The sequence below is a fragment of the Brachyhypopomus gauderio genome, unplaced genomic scaffold (assembly GCF_052324685.1).
Source record: "Brachyhypopomus gauderio isolate BG-103 unplaced genomic scaffold, BGAUD_0.2 sc65, whole genome shotgun sequence".
NCBI classification, from domain to species: domain Eukaryota; kingdom Metazoa; phylum Chordata; class Actinopteri; order Gymnotiformes; family Hypopomidae; genus Brachyhypopomus; species Brachyhypopomus gauderio.
Genome location: NW_027506886.1, coordinates 848,454 through 863,532, shown reverse-complemented (window position 1 = coordinate 863,532; position 15,079 = coordinate 848,454). Strand labels below are relative to the sequence as shown.

Here is a 15,079-nt window from a genome sequence, read left to right as displayed (position 1 = left end):
CTTGCTTTTTTTTCTAAGACTTTTATTTTGACCAAGAAGCATATCCGGTGTTTCCTGTTGCCGAATTCGCTTGGCGCTGCATTATTGCATGAGGGAAGCGTGTGTTGTGGGCACGTAAAAAACACAACGTTGAGGGAGCGGAGAGGGTATGTCGCGCTCCGGAGAGAATATTAACAACTCGCTTGCTTAAAAAACAAACAAACAAAACAAAAAAACTTTATAACACTGGGAGTTCCGCCGTACGTGTGAGCGACGAAACGTCCGCGACAGTGAACATATGTGCGTCCGGCTCCACAGTCCAGCCGACGAGGCTCCGTTGTTCGTGGCGACGGTAGCCGTTGCTGCTAGCAGCGCTGCGCGTGGCGTTGTTAGGGTCGGCCGGACTGACGCAGCGAGCTGCTTTAGCTTAGCTTAGCACACGGTCGTCGGAACCGACGTTAGCCGCTCGGCGGGGGGTTGCTGGCCGGCCGAAACCAGCGATATTTCTCGCTTTTCTGGTTTGTTTTTCGCCGTATATCTCGTATTTGGGTGTTGTTGTTTTGGGTTTATGCGGAAGGCGAACGCGGGGCGAAACCTGACGGCTACATGTAGCCGGTTAGCGGTAGCGGGCGGCCGCCGTCTGTGTTTGGTGCTTTAGTTTGTTTTGCTCTTCGTGGTGTCGCTGTTTTAACCGACGAGGCCGCCGGTTCGTTTAAAAACCCGTTTATTCACGTTCATGGACCTCTCGTTCTGGTACGACATTACGAGACCATTCGCTGTCGTTATTGTGGCCAAAAGCGAAAGTGGCGGTACTGGTAGTAAGTGGGTCTTTGGCCTTGCGCCTGTACGGGTTGTCTGGCTCCCGCTGACCGAGGAGGGTGTTCGGAACCGGGTTCGTGGACCTGGTCGTGCGAGTGTGCACGTTGTGCTGCTGTGCTTTTGACCGGGACGTGAGTGTGTTTTCTGCCTCTGGACGGTGCTGCGTGTTAAGATGGACGTGGTGGGGGGTGTGTGAGCGTGTTGTAAGCCAACACCAGCCCGGGCCATATTCGGACGGCTATATTTAAGCCACGGCCCAATAGCTCGGATGATACATTTACACCGAGGCCAGAACATTGCAGCGCACCAACACGACCGCAGCTCTCGCACCTGTCGCTCACTCGCTGTTTACAAAATGTCCTACGCGCAGTGTTTCCTTCTACATTCACATTTGATTCACTCGTCTCATTCTGGGTCCTGTCTCTCTCCTCTTTCTAGACTTTTCTACTTTGTACATACATTATTTTGTATATACTGTTTATGATGACTTCAGTTGCTGATGCTGCCCGCGGCAACCGGGACCGAGTGCAGCCACAGACCACACACACCTCGCAGCCACAGAAACAGGTTCAGGTAGGCGGCACACCCGCACGCATAAACACCCAAGCGCACTTTAAAACGCCCTGAAACCCCTACTGATACGGGGATCTTAAATTTGATACCTGCACCAAAATAATACTAGTGTAACATCACCTCAAAAAAACCCTCAAATTAAGAATTCATGGTTATGAAAAGTGAATAGTAGGCCAATCAAGCATTTGAGGTGGGGGGGGGGGGGTGTCAAAGTACAGCCATTCTGGCCACTAGTGGGTTTTCAGATATGAAGGGCAAAATACATCTTTTTTTTTGCTGTTTTTAATCTAATATTGCAGCACTAAGAAAGCCGACTAGCTAGCTGCCTGCTATCAGCGTCTGCTGTGTTCTGTGTCATTGTTTCCTCATGGTGGTGATAAGGAGGAAGTCGTCGTTGGGGATAATATAGCAGCCCGGTTTCTCATAGGGTCAGAACAATTGTAGAGATTAATTAGCTGACAAATTTAAGGCGTCAAGCTCTTTTTATCACCTAGTTCTCCTACAGCCAGTTTGCAACATGTTTCTGTGATTGTCTTCTGTATTATGTCTAAGATGGCACTAAGTTGTAGAATTTATTGTCCAAAGTACAAAATGCACCAAACACTTGCACGTATTGCAATAGATACTGTTGTCACTCATGTCCATAAATTGGACAGCTAAAAAATAACACCTCCACAGTTCTCCATGTTTGTCCAGTAATGTTCAATCAAACAAGCTTTAATACTTTCCTCCCTACTTTGTTTTTTTTTCTAGGCCACAGCAGAACAGATTCGTCTTGCTCAGATGATTTATGACAAAAACGATGCAGACTTTGAAGGCAAGGTCAAACAGGTGAGCAAAACTAGATCTTGTGACCCTACTGGACCCCACTGTCCTTCACGCAGACCCTGTCCTAATGCTAACGTCCTCACGTGTGCGTGTGTGTGCCTCGGTGGGTGTGGTCCAGCTCATCGAGGTCACGGGCCGAAATCAGGACGAGTGCATGGTGGCCCTTCACGATCACAACGGGGATGTAAACAGGGCCATAAACTTTTTGCTGGAGGAGGTCACTGCCAAGGTACGTCGAGCTTTCTTCCACTTGGTCAGCACTGCCATATTTGGATCCTAAAGACGTTATCTGAGCTTTTTCAAGAAAACATGATTGGCTACGTTACAGCTCCATCACGCTGCTGACAGATCTGTTGTAGCTCAGAAGACACGGTGCCTTTGACCTGGAGAAGATGCAGTACCACAGCGGTTTTGGCGAACGGTAGCGCCGCACTTTTGATGTCGTGTTGGTTCTGTTTTTGCCGGTTATGATCAGGACTCCTGGGAGACGGTGGGGAAGAAGAAGAGCGTGGGGAAGGAAGGCGTGGCAGCAGAGAGCCGAGAGAGGCGGGTCGACAGAGAGGGGAGGGGCCGCGGGGGGCCCGGGAGGCGTGGCCGCGGGGCCGGCCGCGCGCAGGAAGGTGAGGGCACCCCCTTTTCCCCCCGGGCTTTGCCACCACGTGTGCTGCTCCAGCTGTTCGTTGTACGGTTGTCTCTGCTGTGGACCAAAGCCGGTGTCGACGGCGTCTCTGTGCAGGTCGCCCAGAGGAGAACGGATTCGACTCCGCTCCAGGAGAGAGATCAGGGGAGCGAGGACGCAGGGGGAGAGGCCGAGGTCAGCACACACACACACACACACACACACACACGTATACTCAACACTCACACACACTCACACTGTCCCCACTGCCCGGTTCAGATCGGTGTGTCTCCTATCAACAAACCATTAATAATATCCTTTGAAAGCACTCTCAGACAGAATACGTCTCTGTGGAAGCTGAACCGATTTAATCTCGAGAGCAGAGCCGACCCTCAGACGTCTGGTGGAACACATGGCAGGAATGCTGCTGCGTACGTCTGCATGGGAGGGAGGGTCTTGGCTGGGCTCTTACAGTCGGCGCTCCGAGACGCAGAAAGGAACTTGCCACTCTGTTGCTATTTACGTCGCCGTGGTGCTGTCGTTAGCAACCCACTGTATTGGGGGGGGGGGTGTTACTGGTCAGAGCAGCTGTAGCCAGAGAAAGCTCAAGAGGGAGAGGTGTGATGGCCAAGTGTGTGTTCCCCCTGAAGGGCCCCAGTGGTTGTAGTCAGCTAGGCAGGGGTTCTGCTCAGGTGCGCTTCACAACACAGCCGCTCACACGCTCGCTGAAATGTCACAACATTTACTCATATTGTCCTTTCTAGTGGTTTAATGTTCTGTTGTTTTGGTATGTTCAAACACATCTTTCTTTGTATTTACCGTAATCTGTGTGTGTGTGTTTAGGTGTGGGAGTCCGAGGCCGGGCCCGTGGCGCTGGTGTGAATAGGTTCTCTCAGGGAATGGGGTGAGTGTGGGCTCTGTTCCCCTTTTCCTCTTCAGTCTGACCCCCCTGCCGCCCGTCTGGTCAGAAGAACGTGGAGCACATGCATGTGTATGGCGGGCCCTGATCCCAGATCAGGTTGCTGTGTTGCCGCGTGTCTCATGGTTGGTTTCTGTGTGACGCGCAGGACGTTTAACCCTGCCGATTACACGGGCCCTGCCGAGGCCGGAGAGGCGGCCGGCGACCCTTCTGACGGAGCTGGTAAGTGGCCGGGTTTCCTCCGCTAGTCCTTTAGCTGTGCGTGAACGTGACGCGGGGCTCCTGTGGGTGTAGTAAACCGCTGCTCTCCGCCCAACAGGTCCGTGGGGAAACAGTCTGGACGAATGGGCCGCAGAAGACTGGAACGAAGATGTGGGTGACCCTTAACTTCTCCTGGTGATCCTGTCGATACACTGGGCTGTTTTTGACTTGTGGATGACTTGTTGGGTTTTCGTCCTCCTCCCACAGCTCTCCGAGACCAAAGTGTTCACTGCCTCCTTCACGCTTGCGCCCCAGAACCACGTACAGCCTGGACAGGGGTAAGAGCTCCACCCGCTACGCTCCCCACCTGCACCACCATGGACAAGGTGGACGGACCGAATGAAAACACGTCTCATCGCCTGTCCAGCTTTTAATGTCTGTGTGTGTGTTTTGTGCACAGGGTGGATCTGAGTTCTCTCTTGCCTAAAGCAGCAGAGGTGGACTCTGATCTGGCCTTCAACCAGAGCCTGGTGTTCACCAACTCCCAGCAGCACGTGGGCCGAACACACACGCACAGCTACGCCTCGGCCGCTGCCGGCACCTACGCCCACGCCGCCTCAGTGAGAGAACACACACACATACTCACACACACCTAGGGATGGCCTATGTTGAAACTGCCACACATGAACAGTGCACTCTTTTCCCTGTCAAGCGATGCGTGCTGTTTGTTCAGTGCATTTCTGAAGCTGCTTGCTTCTGGTTTTGATATCCCAGTAGGACTGTCGGACTATTCATGAGACAAATAAGCTTGCACAGCTGGTGAAGGACCTCTGTCCAAAATGTCCTGTTTCTCTGGAAACCTCGTGTACCGTACTGAACGTGTTTGACTAACTTACACTGTATTTACTCCCTGGAATCTGAGCAGGACTGTAGCCTAGCAAATAAAAGCTAAGGAAAAGCAGCTGAAATAAACGTAGTGTGGGAGGTTGAAATATTCTCATTAGTTCAGGAGCAGCTGTTTTTCTTTACAGGCGCCACTCTCAAATTTCCTGCATTTAATAGATTTTGCCAACTAGCCTGAAATGCTAAATGAAAGAAAGAACCTTTTCATAAACAGGTTTAATGTTTTAGTGTATATCTCGCGATATGGCTTGACCATGGGTGAAGTTAATGCTAAAACAAGCTTATACTTATTTTCATTGATGCAAGACCCCCTGTTCTTGAGAGACACTAGACTACGGCCTGTGTGTCTGTGCGTGTGTTTCTGTGTGTGGTAGAAAGCTGTGTAGCCATTGGTGTATATTGTGAAAGGAAGTTCACTTCTCACATTGGCTCAGTGGATATTTTTACTTCTGGTGGAATTAAATGTGTAGGCCGTCATACAGCGGTGAGACATGACTGTCTTGACATGATCCATGACTTGTGTCTTGAACACAAGGCTTGTTTTCTGCTTTTAGCATAGCTGATTGCTAAATTTATCTATTTCACCAATTACTCAGTATACAGACACTATAATTTGCCTGGTTTTAACCTAAATAATTCATTCAAATGTGGAGTAGGGCTAATGTCTTGTCCTCTTAATTCTAATTGTTTTTTTTTTTTTTAGTCCCTGGGATCCAAACCAGCCCTACCCGATGTACAGAAAGCTGAACCAATCAGTGCCCCCCGAATCACCCCTGTGTCCAATCAGACGCCTGTTGCCCTGAGCAATGGCAGCCCGGCTGGAGAAGCCGTTGCTCGTGTGGCCGCTGCACCTGCACCCCTGGTTCTGAGTGAGCCCAAGACGGAGGCCCCCGTTACAGTGACTCACTGTGAGTTGCCGCCCGGGCGCTTGTGAATCACTCGCACAGACCACATATCACAGGTGGTCTGCTGATAAACACTGCTCGTATTACACTGGTCTAATATGACTGCACTTTGAACACCCACGTGCGCGAGCACGCACTCCGACCTCATCCTGATCTGAACACTCCCACCCACCCGTCTTAAAGAATAAAAAAATACCACTTCCTCTTTTGCATGCAGTGGATCTGAAGTCCCAGCCTGACCCCTCCCCCATTCTGAGTCAGCTGACCCAGCACCAGAACCCCACGCTCCTATCGGACCTGCCGGCTCAGGGCCGAGACCCCACCCCCCCGCTGCCCCCTTGTGACGCCCCCTCCCCTGCACTGAAGCCCCTGGGGGAGGTGGTCGCCCCCACCTTGGTGGAACTGCCCCAGCCCAAACACATCCGACCACAGAGACGCAGACTGCCCCCTCCGTCAAAGGTAAGGACCTGACGTAGAGCTGGGCGATATGGCCCTCCAAAAAATCTTCGATTAATTTTTTTTTAAATCCAATTTTAGATTTTAATAGATTTATTTTCCTCTACTAAAAAACTACAGATGATAAAGGAATGGTTAAAAAAAGTTAATTTATTTTTCACTTAAATTTCCCCTTTGGGGTTAAAGTGCAACCAGAAACAAGCAAAAACAATTGTAAACAAGTGAGAACACTCAGTAACTTTTAGAAAGCTTTCTCCAACATAGTTTAAGCACTGACACAATGCACCCTCAAACTTAAAATAAATAAATAACACACCCTCAAAAAATAAATAGATATAAATAATTTTGTGCCCTTTTTAATAAAATGGAAAACAAATACAATTGAACAATTGTTGCATGTTGCGTACTAACAGTCGCGCTGTCTACATTCTGATTAAGAACAGGGCTGCCCTCACTTTAGTCTAAATTCACTTTTCAAACCTGGAATACAAAGCAACATTAAAATTCGTCAGGTAAATGTTCCCCTGTTTTTGAGGGGTGGTTCTTTATACTACCACATATCGTTTCGGATGCCTCCACCCATAGTTGCCAGGTTCGCGGTTTTCACACCAAATTGGGCTTGTTTGAAAATCCAGCTGCGGGTAAAAATTTTGGGGTCGCGGGGTGCGGTTTTTTTGTGCTACTTTTGAGTTGGGCCACCGCGGGAGTTACAAGTCAACACCAAGAATGGATCGCGATATAATACTTAATTTGTCTCCATTTTACAGTCACTCGCGAAAGTATAAACCATTTGAAGCGGGTTCGGTAACCGAGGCAGAAACTGCTTAATGCAAAATATCCCACGGAGGGAAACTTTATTCACAACACAGCTGAACAATAGTACTCTTCGTTCTCTCCCTCTATCGGTTTCAAACACACCTTACAGCGAGGACTTGTTTGGTCTACGTCTGACGCTGCAAAACCGAACCAACTCCAGATCATGGAGCTAGTTGCTCTTTTCTTGGGCACAAGCTCCGCTGTCGTGTGTGTGTGTGTGTGTGTGTGTGTGTGTGTGTGTGTGTGTGTGTGTGTGTGTGTGTGTGTGTGTGTGTGTGTGTGTGTGTGTGTGTGTGTGTGTGTGTGTGTGTGTGTGTGTGTGTGTGTGATGGGTGGATGGGTGGGAGGTGCTAAACTCACTGAACTACAGGAGCCTACAGTGCAGCGTCGGTGGTGAAAATTAAAACTCAGAAAATCGATTTTCTTAAAAACGCATCATCCTTAACTGTAAATTCGAATTAATAGATAATATCGATTAATCGCCCAGCTCTAACCTGACGCAGACGGCCCCTCTGCTGAGCGCGTTACCTTAATGAGCCTCCTTTACTTGGCAAAGGCAGTGAAACGGGTTTAGAATTCTGCAATTTATTCATCGGTAACTTAAGTATGTAATGCTGCTCAGTTCAGTTGGTTTACATTCTTCATGTGTTTAATGTCAGCGCTGTGCTATGTCAGGACTCGTTCAAAGGAGAAAGGTTTGAATAATGTTTGTAATTTGTCATTCTATGTGTGGGTTGCCAGATCCCCTCATCAGCGGTTGAGATGCCTGGATCTGCTGACATGTCTGCACTGAATGTGCAGTTTGGCGCCCTGGATTTTGCTTCAGAGTCTGCCATGGAGAGCCCTGGCCAATCAGACACGGGCAGCCAGGAGTCTGCTTCTCCTGCTTCGCAGACCAAGAGCAGCCTGTACTCCAAACCCAGCACTGTCAGGTGTGTGTGTGTGTATAGGGGGGTTTATGCACATCTGGCAGTCTCTGTGATTGTTTGCTTCTTACTGTACGTCCGTAAGAAAGGCAGAAACACATCATTTGCTGCGGCTGTGTACGTGTTTGTGTACCGTCTCCACTTCGGCCGATCGCCTTTGCTAGACACTGCAGGCTGTAGTTTCATGGGCTTCGTTCTGCTGTGTCTCCAGTGAGCCATCGGGTGGTCTTCCCCCTGCCCTGCCCGCGGCACCAGTGGAGCCCCGCTACCCCTCACCCTCTCTGGGCTTACCCACGGCCACCGGCCCCGCTGCCCCCACCTCCTCCAGAACGGACCCCATCACTACTTCCACTAGTCCTCTCACTGTAGGTTTTGTTGCGTTTGTTGCTTACCCATGTTGGTTTTGTTCATTTGCTGGACACCCAATTCTCTTTTTTTTTTTTTTCTTTCTCTCCATTCGTCTCCAGAACGGATTTGGCGAAGCCCGGACCTCCATCACACAAGATGGTACGTCGCTGGTGTTGAGCTCCTTCTTGATAATGTTCAGATGGTTTGTGCTGGAGCGTGGGTGTGGTTTCAGGCTCTAGTCCGTGTCCCATGTGCAGTTAGTTGTCTTGTGATGGCTGGACTCATGAACTCTTCTCTCTAGCTGTCCCCACGAGCGCTCCTCAGACCGTGCCGGCACCTCTGCCCTCGGAGAGCAGTGCGGCCTCTTCGTCCATACCCTCGTCATCGTCAGCAGCGGTGGTACAGGTCCCCGCGCCCAGCTCTGCCCTTCCCTCCCTCGTCAGGTAGGGTCCAGACACCCCCCGCGAGCCGTGACCCCGCAGGCCGGCCCGTCTGCGTTAGCTGCTCTTCCTCATGGCTCTCTTCCTCTTCCTCTTCAGCCATACGAGCAGTGGAGCTGTGCTGGGCTCTGCCGTGACCTCCACCGCCGCCCTCAGCGTACGTACTCTGTTCTCTCCCCCCACCTGTTCCCGTCTTTCTCTCTCTGTCTCCCTCTCAGAGACCCAGAGAACCTGCCTCGTCTTGTTCTTCTGGGCCCACAGTGTACATGTGCAGCGTGTCCTATAAATACCGTTCCAAAGTCCAGTAAACTTCCCATCCGATGTAAAGTGGGTGGTCCTTGTGTTGGGTAGCGCTTACGCAAGCTGTATTCCCAGCAGTCAGAACGCTGATGCCCCTCCCACATGTTGCTGATGCTCCTTCCACACTGTGCTGATGCCCCTCCCACATGGTGCTGATGCCCCTCCCACACAGCTCTCTCACCTTCACTACGTTCCAGTGCCCTTGCAATCCAGCAGGCGCAAGCCATCTAGGAAACAAAAGCCTTGGTGAAATATCGTATATCTTTTTGTGATGTTTTCACGTACTGTCACATTCTATAGCTAAATTAGATTGCAGGGATCACGCAGTCTTGTACAAATCAGGGCACCTCAGTGACGCCAAGATGACAAGTTTGTGTGAAAGTATTAAAAGATGTATTGGGTCTGGCTGCACTGACATTAACTACAGGAAAACGGCAAGGCCATCGGTGCACGGCCATGTTTGTTGCGCGGATCGTGTGTGTGTGTGGTTTTGCCTTCGTCCTCATGGACGACACAAACCCACGCTTCTGTCAGCCTTATGTGTGCTGGACATCAGAGTGATTTATATGGCTGTCATCAGTAGGTTCTGTATTACCCATTCTTTCCTCGCACCGTTATATTCAGAGTAGCGCTGTTTGTGACTGTGGCCTGTCAGTCAAGCCTACGTACTGGTATATCAGAACCACGCCCAGACCACCCTCAGCTAGGACTGATGAGCCAACTTCCTGGGTGTTTTTAATTCCATTCCTTTTTCCCCCCCAGTCAATGTTTACACTCTTTGTGTAGTAAAGTAAAAATAAACACTTTATTGTATTGCATCAAACAATGAAAACAGCGCTGGGGCTTTTAAATGTTTGAGTGCGGACGCGTTGCGGCAGTTTCCGATGTTCTATCTACGGGCTCGTGGGAGTTGGGTGGGTTCTGCAGTTTATGTCGATGGCATTTCAGAACTAAGAATAAATAAAGGATTGTAGCAGCAGCATAATGCAGCCCTGCTGCTGAACACCAGCGGTGCCTCATCAAGCTCCGCCTCCCCTCCCATCTGTTCCCTGTTCTCCTGTGGACCGCCATGCTCCCGAAAATTGTACGCTTTACGCAATCCGAGACGGGCAACCGCCCTGACCGTCCTCGTCTTTCCTCTCAGATGGCGGCGGACGCCGGCGTCTCCCTCTCGGCCTTCTCCACCGGCCCGACGCTCGCCGCCAACGGCCCCTCTGCGCCCTCCGCTGGCCGCTCCGTGCCACTGCAGACCGCCACTGCCACCTCTGGTGAGTCACGGAAGATCGTCCGGTCTGCCGTCGTTCGTACCACGTAGACGTCACCTGGTAGCTCGCTGTAAGTGACGAGTGCTTAACTGCCTTTGTGTTTTTTCTCCGAGCAGGAAAGGCCCCGCCCAACCTGGCCCAAGGAGTGCCGCCGTTACTGACCAGTCAGTACATTATGGGCCCTGGAGGACTGCTCCCCGCATACCCCGTAAGCCTGCAGCTATTGGGTTCGCCGTGTTCGGCGGTGTGCGTTTTTGCTCTGACGTAGCTCCTCCCACACCCGTGGCCTTCGCGCTGGGAGGTGGTGTTGAGCAGACGTGTGGCAGAACGTGGTCCTTCAGCTTTGTGTGTGTTTTTGTGTCTTAAAGCAGATCTACGGCTACGAAGACCTGCAGATGATGCAGTCGCGTCTGCCCATGGTGAGCCTCTCCCTCCTGCCTGGTCCGTGCGTGAGGGCTCGTGCCCCCCAGTCCTAGTGGCGTCTTGGTGAACAGTGTCCAACGTCACCCGATGGACAAACGGCGAATCGTTTGGTGCTGTCTGTAGGCTGTTCCTGTCTGGTGTGCGTTTTGTTGACCGTTGTTGTTTGCGCAGGATTATTATGGGATGACCACCTTCCCTGGTGCCACTCCCCTCGCTGCCAGAGACGGTGGATTAGCCAGCAACCCTTACTCAGGTAATCCGTACTGCCCTGTCCAGAGCCACACTACCTGTGGTGTTTATCCTGGCCCTTCGTTCGTCAGCCATGTTGATTGTGTCCACGCAGTTTCAGTCACTCAGCTGTGATCCGTCTCACCGTTTTCTCTCTTGCGCTCGGAAAGGTGAAGCCACCAAGTTCGCCCGCAGTGACGCTCCCTCTCCGGCGCCCGCCACCAGCCTCGCCTCCGTCGCTCCCTCGCAGGCGGAGCAGGGCGCGGTCCCGCCCCAGACCCAGGCCCAGCCCGCCCCCGGCCAGGCCTTCCTGAACCCCCCGCTGCCCCCAGGCTACGGCTACACCAGCCTGCCCTACTACGCCGGCATGCCGGGCGTGCCCAGTGCCTTCCAGTACGGCCCCGCCGTCTTCATGCCCCCAGCCTCGGCCAAGCAACACGCCCTGGGCCCGTCGGGCCAGTACCAGCACCAGGGCAGCTACGGGCAGCACGCCTACACCTCAGGTTGGCCTCGCTTCGCCAGGGACCGGTTCAGTGTTGCTGACGAGAGTCTCATCTGGACAAGTTGGCCCATAAAGAGACGACCATCACTTTGACACCAACGCCCACTCTCCTCTTCCTCCCGCAGGCTTTGATGACCTGTCTCAGGCGCATCCAGGAGGGGATTATGGGAAAGGGGGCTATGGAGGCAGCTCACAGCAGCAGGCCAAGCCAAACAGCACAGGGAAAGGTCTGTCTCTCTCTCTCTCTCACACACACACACACACACACTCGTATGGGACCCTAGGGGCCCACATTGCCTGGTACTGCTTCCATGTTTACTCCACTCTCAGGGACACAGAAAGCATGACGCTGCTCTAGCCCACATCCCTCCACAGCAGCTCCGTTAAATCAAGCACATGGTTCTTGGCAACTGTATGGACATTCCTTTACGCCCCCCCCACCACCCCCCCATGCATGGGAGCCTCTTAAACACGAGGGAATGAGTTGTGAAAGCGGCTGATCTCACCCTGTCTCTTCACAGCGCCCGGATTGTCCGGCTCTGCCAGCTCTGATCTAAACGCAACCGTGTACAGCAAAACGCAGGTAAGATGTCGTCGTCGTCCCCCATGGAGCACGAATATTTTAGCCCTCGGCAGTTTTCTCCACCGCTAATCGGCTTCGTTTTCTCTTTCGTCCCCTGCGCGTCGGCCTGCTGGGCGGCAGTCGTTTGACAAGCAGGGCTTCGCCGCGGCCCCGCCCACCTTCAGCCTGCCCTCAGCTCTGGGGGGCACGGGCCCCCTGAACCCCGGAGGCGCCCCCGGCTACGCGCCCACCCCCTTCCTCCACATCCTGCCCCCTCATCAGCAGCCCGCCCCCTCGCAGCTCCTGCACCACCACATGGCTCCGGAGGCGCAGGTATGTCGGAGGGGAGGACTCCTCCCGGCCTTCACAGCCTAAGTTGGAGGTGTTTTTTGTGGTGGGGCTGACTTTCGCGTGTGTGTGTGTGTGTGTGTGTGTGTGTGTGTGTGTGTGTGTGTGTGTGTGTGTGTGTGTGTGTGTGTGTGTGTGTGTGTGTGTGTGTGTGTGTGTGTGTGTGTGTGTGTGTGTGTGTGTGTGTGTGTGTGTGTGTGTGTGTGTGTGTCCGTCCTTCCATCCACCCACAGGGCCAACGCAGTCAGTCCAGCAACATGCCGAAGAGCCAGGGCAAGTCCAGCTACAACAGCGCCCCCTACTGGGCCAACTGATCACAACCTGGAAAAAACGGTCCAAAGCTCATACATCAGCCCTGCAGCTGGCCTGAAACACACATACACACACAGACAGATAGACACACATGCATCTCTCCCTCATCCTTACCCCTCATCATTACACCCCCCCCCCCCCCCCCCCCAAAGTTTTCCTCTGCTCATTTCTTTTGTTTCTTTTCCCCATCCTCCGAATTGGGTTTCTTGTGTAAAATATGAATGTAAGTATTTATATATGCTGTAAATGTTAAAGTCGAACTTGAACTGTGGTCGCTCTGTTCTTTTCATTTTTTTCCCCCTTTTCTTTTGGAAGGATCTTTTACTTTTTGTTTACTTTTTAAAACCTGCAAAGATGTAGCGACAAAGGAAAGCTTGAGGGGGACACTGCTGCGTGAGGGTGGAGACGGGTGGAGGTCGGATGGGGGGGGGGTTGTGGGAGAGGCTCATTTTAAGGAAAGTCAAAGCATTAAATGCTTCATTGTTACACGGTGGGTTTGTCATGATGAAAGGAGACAATGTCTGCTGATTGTTCCTCTCTTGCATTGGCTCCACAAGTCACCAAAAGCCCACAAGTCTTTTTTTATTGAACTCCTGTTGCCCTCTGAATAAAGGATCTGAGCTGTTCACTCACTTGGTCTCTTCCCCTTATTTCTCTCAGACGTGGTTTTAGTGGACAAGTGTAGGGTGGACACACGGGTTATTACTGTGAAAACATCTTGAACTGGAGTCAAATGCTGGGAGTTGTGATGGGATGAAGAGTCATTTACATGTGCTTGAACTGAGTTGTATCTAGTATACAACATTAACATTGGTTTTTGTTTTAACCATTTGCAGTGCATCAGCTACGTAGTGTTGCAGTTAGAGGTTTGAGCCACTCGTTCACTATGTAACGTCACGTGTTTCATGACTAATGTGTATGATTCACAGGGTTGTGAAGCCATCGATCCTGCTTTGATCAAGGGATCATATTCAGTGCTCTGGAAATCCGGTTTTAGTTGTACCTTTCCACCATGAAGCTGTTTAAGGAGCCAGGTGCACAGAAACATTTTGACCATAACTGTATAATGGAGACATTCGAAAAGGGCTAGTGATGCACGTCTAGTGTTTAAGGGTTTGTAGCTGTTCCAGTGGAACCTTCAACATCAATCTTTATGTTCATCTGGAACAATTCTTAAATTCTCACTAGAAAACGGTTACTTTTTAACTACAGAAATGATTTTTGAAGATCACAGCTCACGTCTTTATGGTAACTTCACAGTATTTGAACTGCTTTCTCACTGATAACTATACAGCATTTTGCCAATAGATTTTGAACACCCAAATAGCTTATATAAATGTTTAATTTGAGCCATTGCATTTTTTTTATTCCAGTGTGTCCCAAGTTCAATATTACTTTTAGACTCGTACACTATCATATTAAATTTTCCTGTGTAAGAAATTCTTTCACACTACCATAAGACATGCCCTGTGTATTAAAAAAAACACAGCTAACATGGTTTACATGGCTCTCTATACGAGTAACATTGTTGCTTCTTTTTTTCAGATACACTAAATGATTTTGTTTAATTGTCCAAAGTAGAAGGATTATCAGTGTGTTATTTCCAATCCTCGGGGACATCTAGAGAATCCACAGATCGACGCTCGCAGCTCATGGACCAACTATACAAGGCTACTTTTCGTTCTTAACCACTAGAGGGAGCCAGTATGTCATCCTAGTAAATAAAAGGGGTTAATCAACGTGTTATTTATTCGGTTTTCTTTACTGTTGATTGTACATTACTATAGTTTTTTATTTATTTATTAATGAAACAGTTCTTTTGTGCATTTATCGCAGTAGTCCTAGATGAATAAAAACATGATGGTAATGCAGTTAGGCTGAAAATGTCTATCTACATTGAAATAGGCTACCAAAAGGCCTATTTTCCTTATTTTGATCATTTCATTTTGAATAGACTTGAAGTAGGCCTACATACTTCAAAATATATATTTATGCAGGCTAGTAGTTTACTGTATTATACTGAAGGCAAGCATACTGGTTTGCAGCTTGCTTCGTCATGTGATATGCATTCGGTTATGCTTTCGAGATTTTTGTACCATCGTCCGCTGTTAATTTTCGCAAAACAGTTATGTCCATTAATCAGAGCATCTCTTTCTCAAAGGCTTTGGAAGAAATGAATCCAGCTCTTACTACTGTAACGGTGGTCTAATGTCTAATTTCAACATAATGTCATTTCTTCACATTATGCTTCTGGAATATCAACGGACCTTGGTGTGGTGTTAATCAGTGTTTTTTAATGTTTGGGCTCGTCCACACAGGCAGCCATCATCTCTTCATGAACACAGTTCTGCACTCGAACACGAACCAGACGTTATACGAGACATCTGTTCTGAAATACCAAACGTAA

General features: G+C 50.2%; 1 protein-coding gene across 3 annotated transcripts; it reads left to right on the top strand.

Annotated features, from left to right (window-relative positions):
• Positions 1-13: 13 nt before the first annotated feature.
• On the top strand, positions 14-13,304 carry ubap2b (ubiquitin associated protein 2b). Of its 3 annotated transcripts, none has more exons than XM_076989062.1 (27): positions 14-146; positions 1,237-1,371; positions 2,125-2,202; positions 2,318-2,428; positions 2,675-2,819; positions 2,936-3,013; positions 3,662-3,722; positions 3,886-3,959; positions 4,057-4,109; positions 4,206-4,276; positions 4,399-4,558; positions 5,545-5,749; positions 5,964-6,205; positions 7,760-7,950; positions 8,156-8,309; positions 8,412-8,451; positions 8,594-8,735; positions 8,832-8,889; positions 10,177-10,300; positions 10,414-10,505; positions 10,669-10,716; positions 10,892-10,973; positions 11,119-11,451; positions 11,576-11,677; positions 11,972-12,033; positions 12,154-12,345; positions 12,594-13,304. In XM_076989062.1, the coding sequence occupies exons 2-27, from the start codon at positions 1,279-1,281 to the stop codon at positions 12,672-12,674; spliced, it is 3,072 nt and encodes a 1,023-aa protein (XP_076845177.1). In that variant the 5' UTR covers positions 14-146; positions 1,237-1,278; the 3' UTR covers positions 12,675-13,304. The 3 variants fall into 3 exon arrangements, with proteins under 3 accessions (XP_076845177.1, XP_076845175.1, XP_076845176.1); XM_076989060.1 differs by having other exon boundaries at positions 10,666-10,716; XM_076989061.1 differs by lacking the exon at positions 14-146 and adding an exon at positions 249-497 and having other exon boundaries at positions 10,666-10,716.
• Positions 13,305-15,079: the final 1,775 nt, after the last annotated feature.

Coding starts and splice junctions, on each gene's coding strand:
- ubap2b (XM_076989060.1), top strand. CDS start 1,279: ATGATGACTTCAGTTGCTGATGCTGCCCGCGGCAACCGGGACCGAGTG. Junction 3,723..3,885: donor AGGTTCTCTCAGGGAATGGG/GTGAGTGTGGGC, acceptor TGTGACGCGCAG/GACGTTTAACCCTGCCGATT. Junction 12,034..12,153: donor CCGTGTACAGCAAAACGCAG/GTAAGATGTCGT, acceptor GCTGGGCGGCAG/TCGTTTGACAAGCAGGGCTT.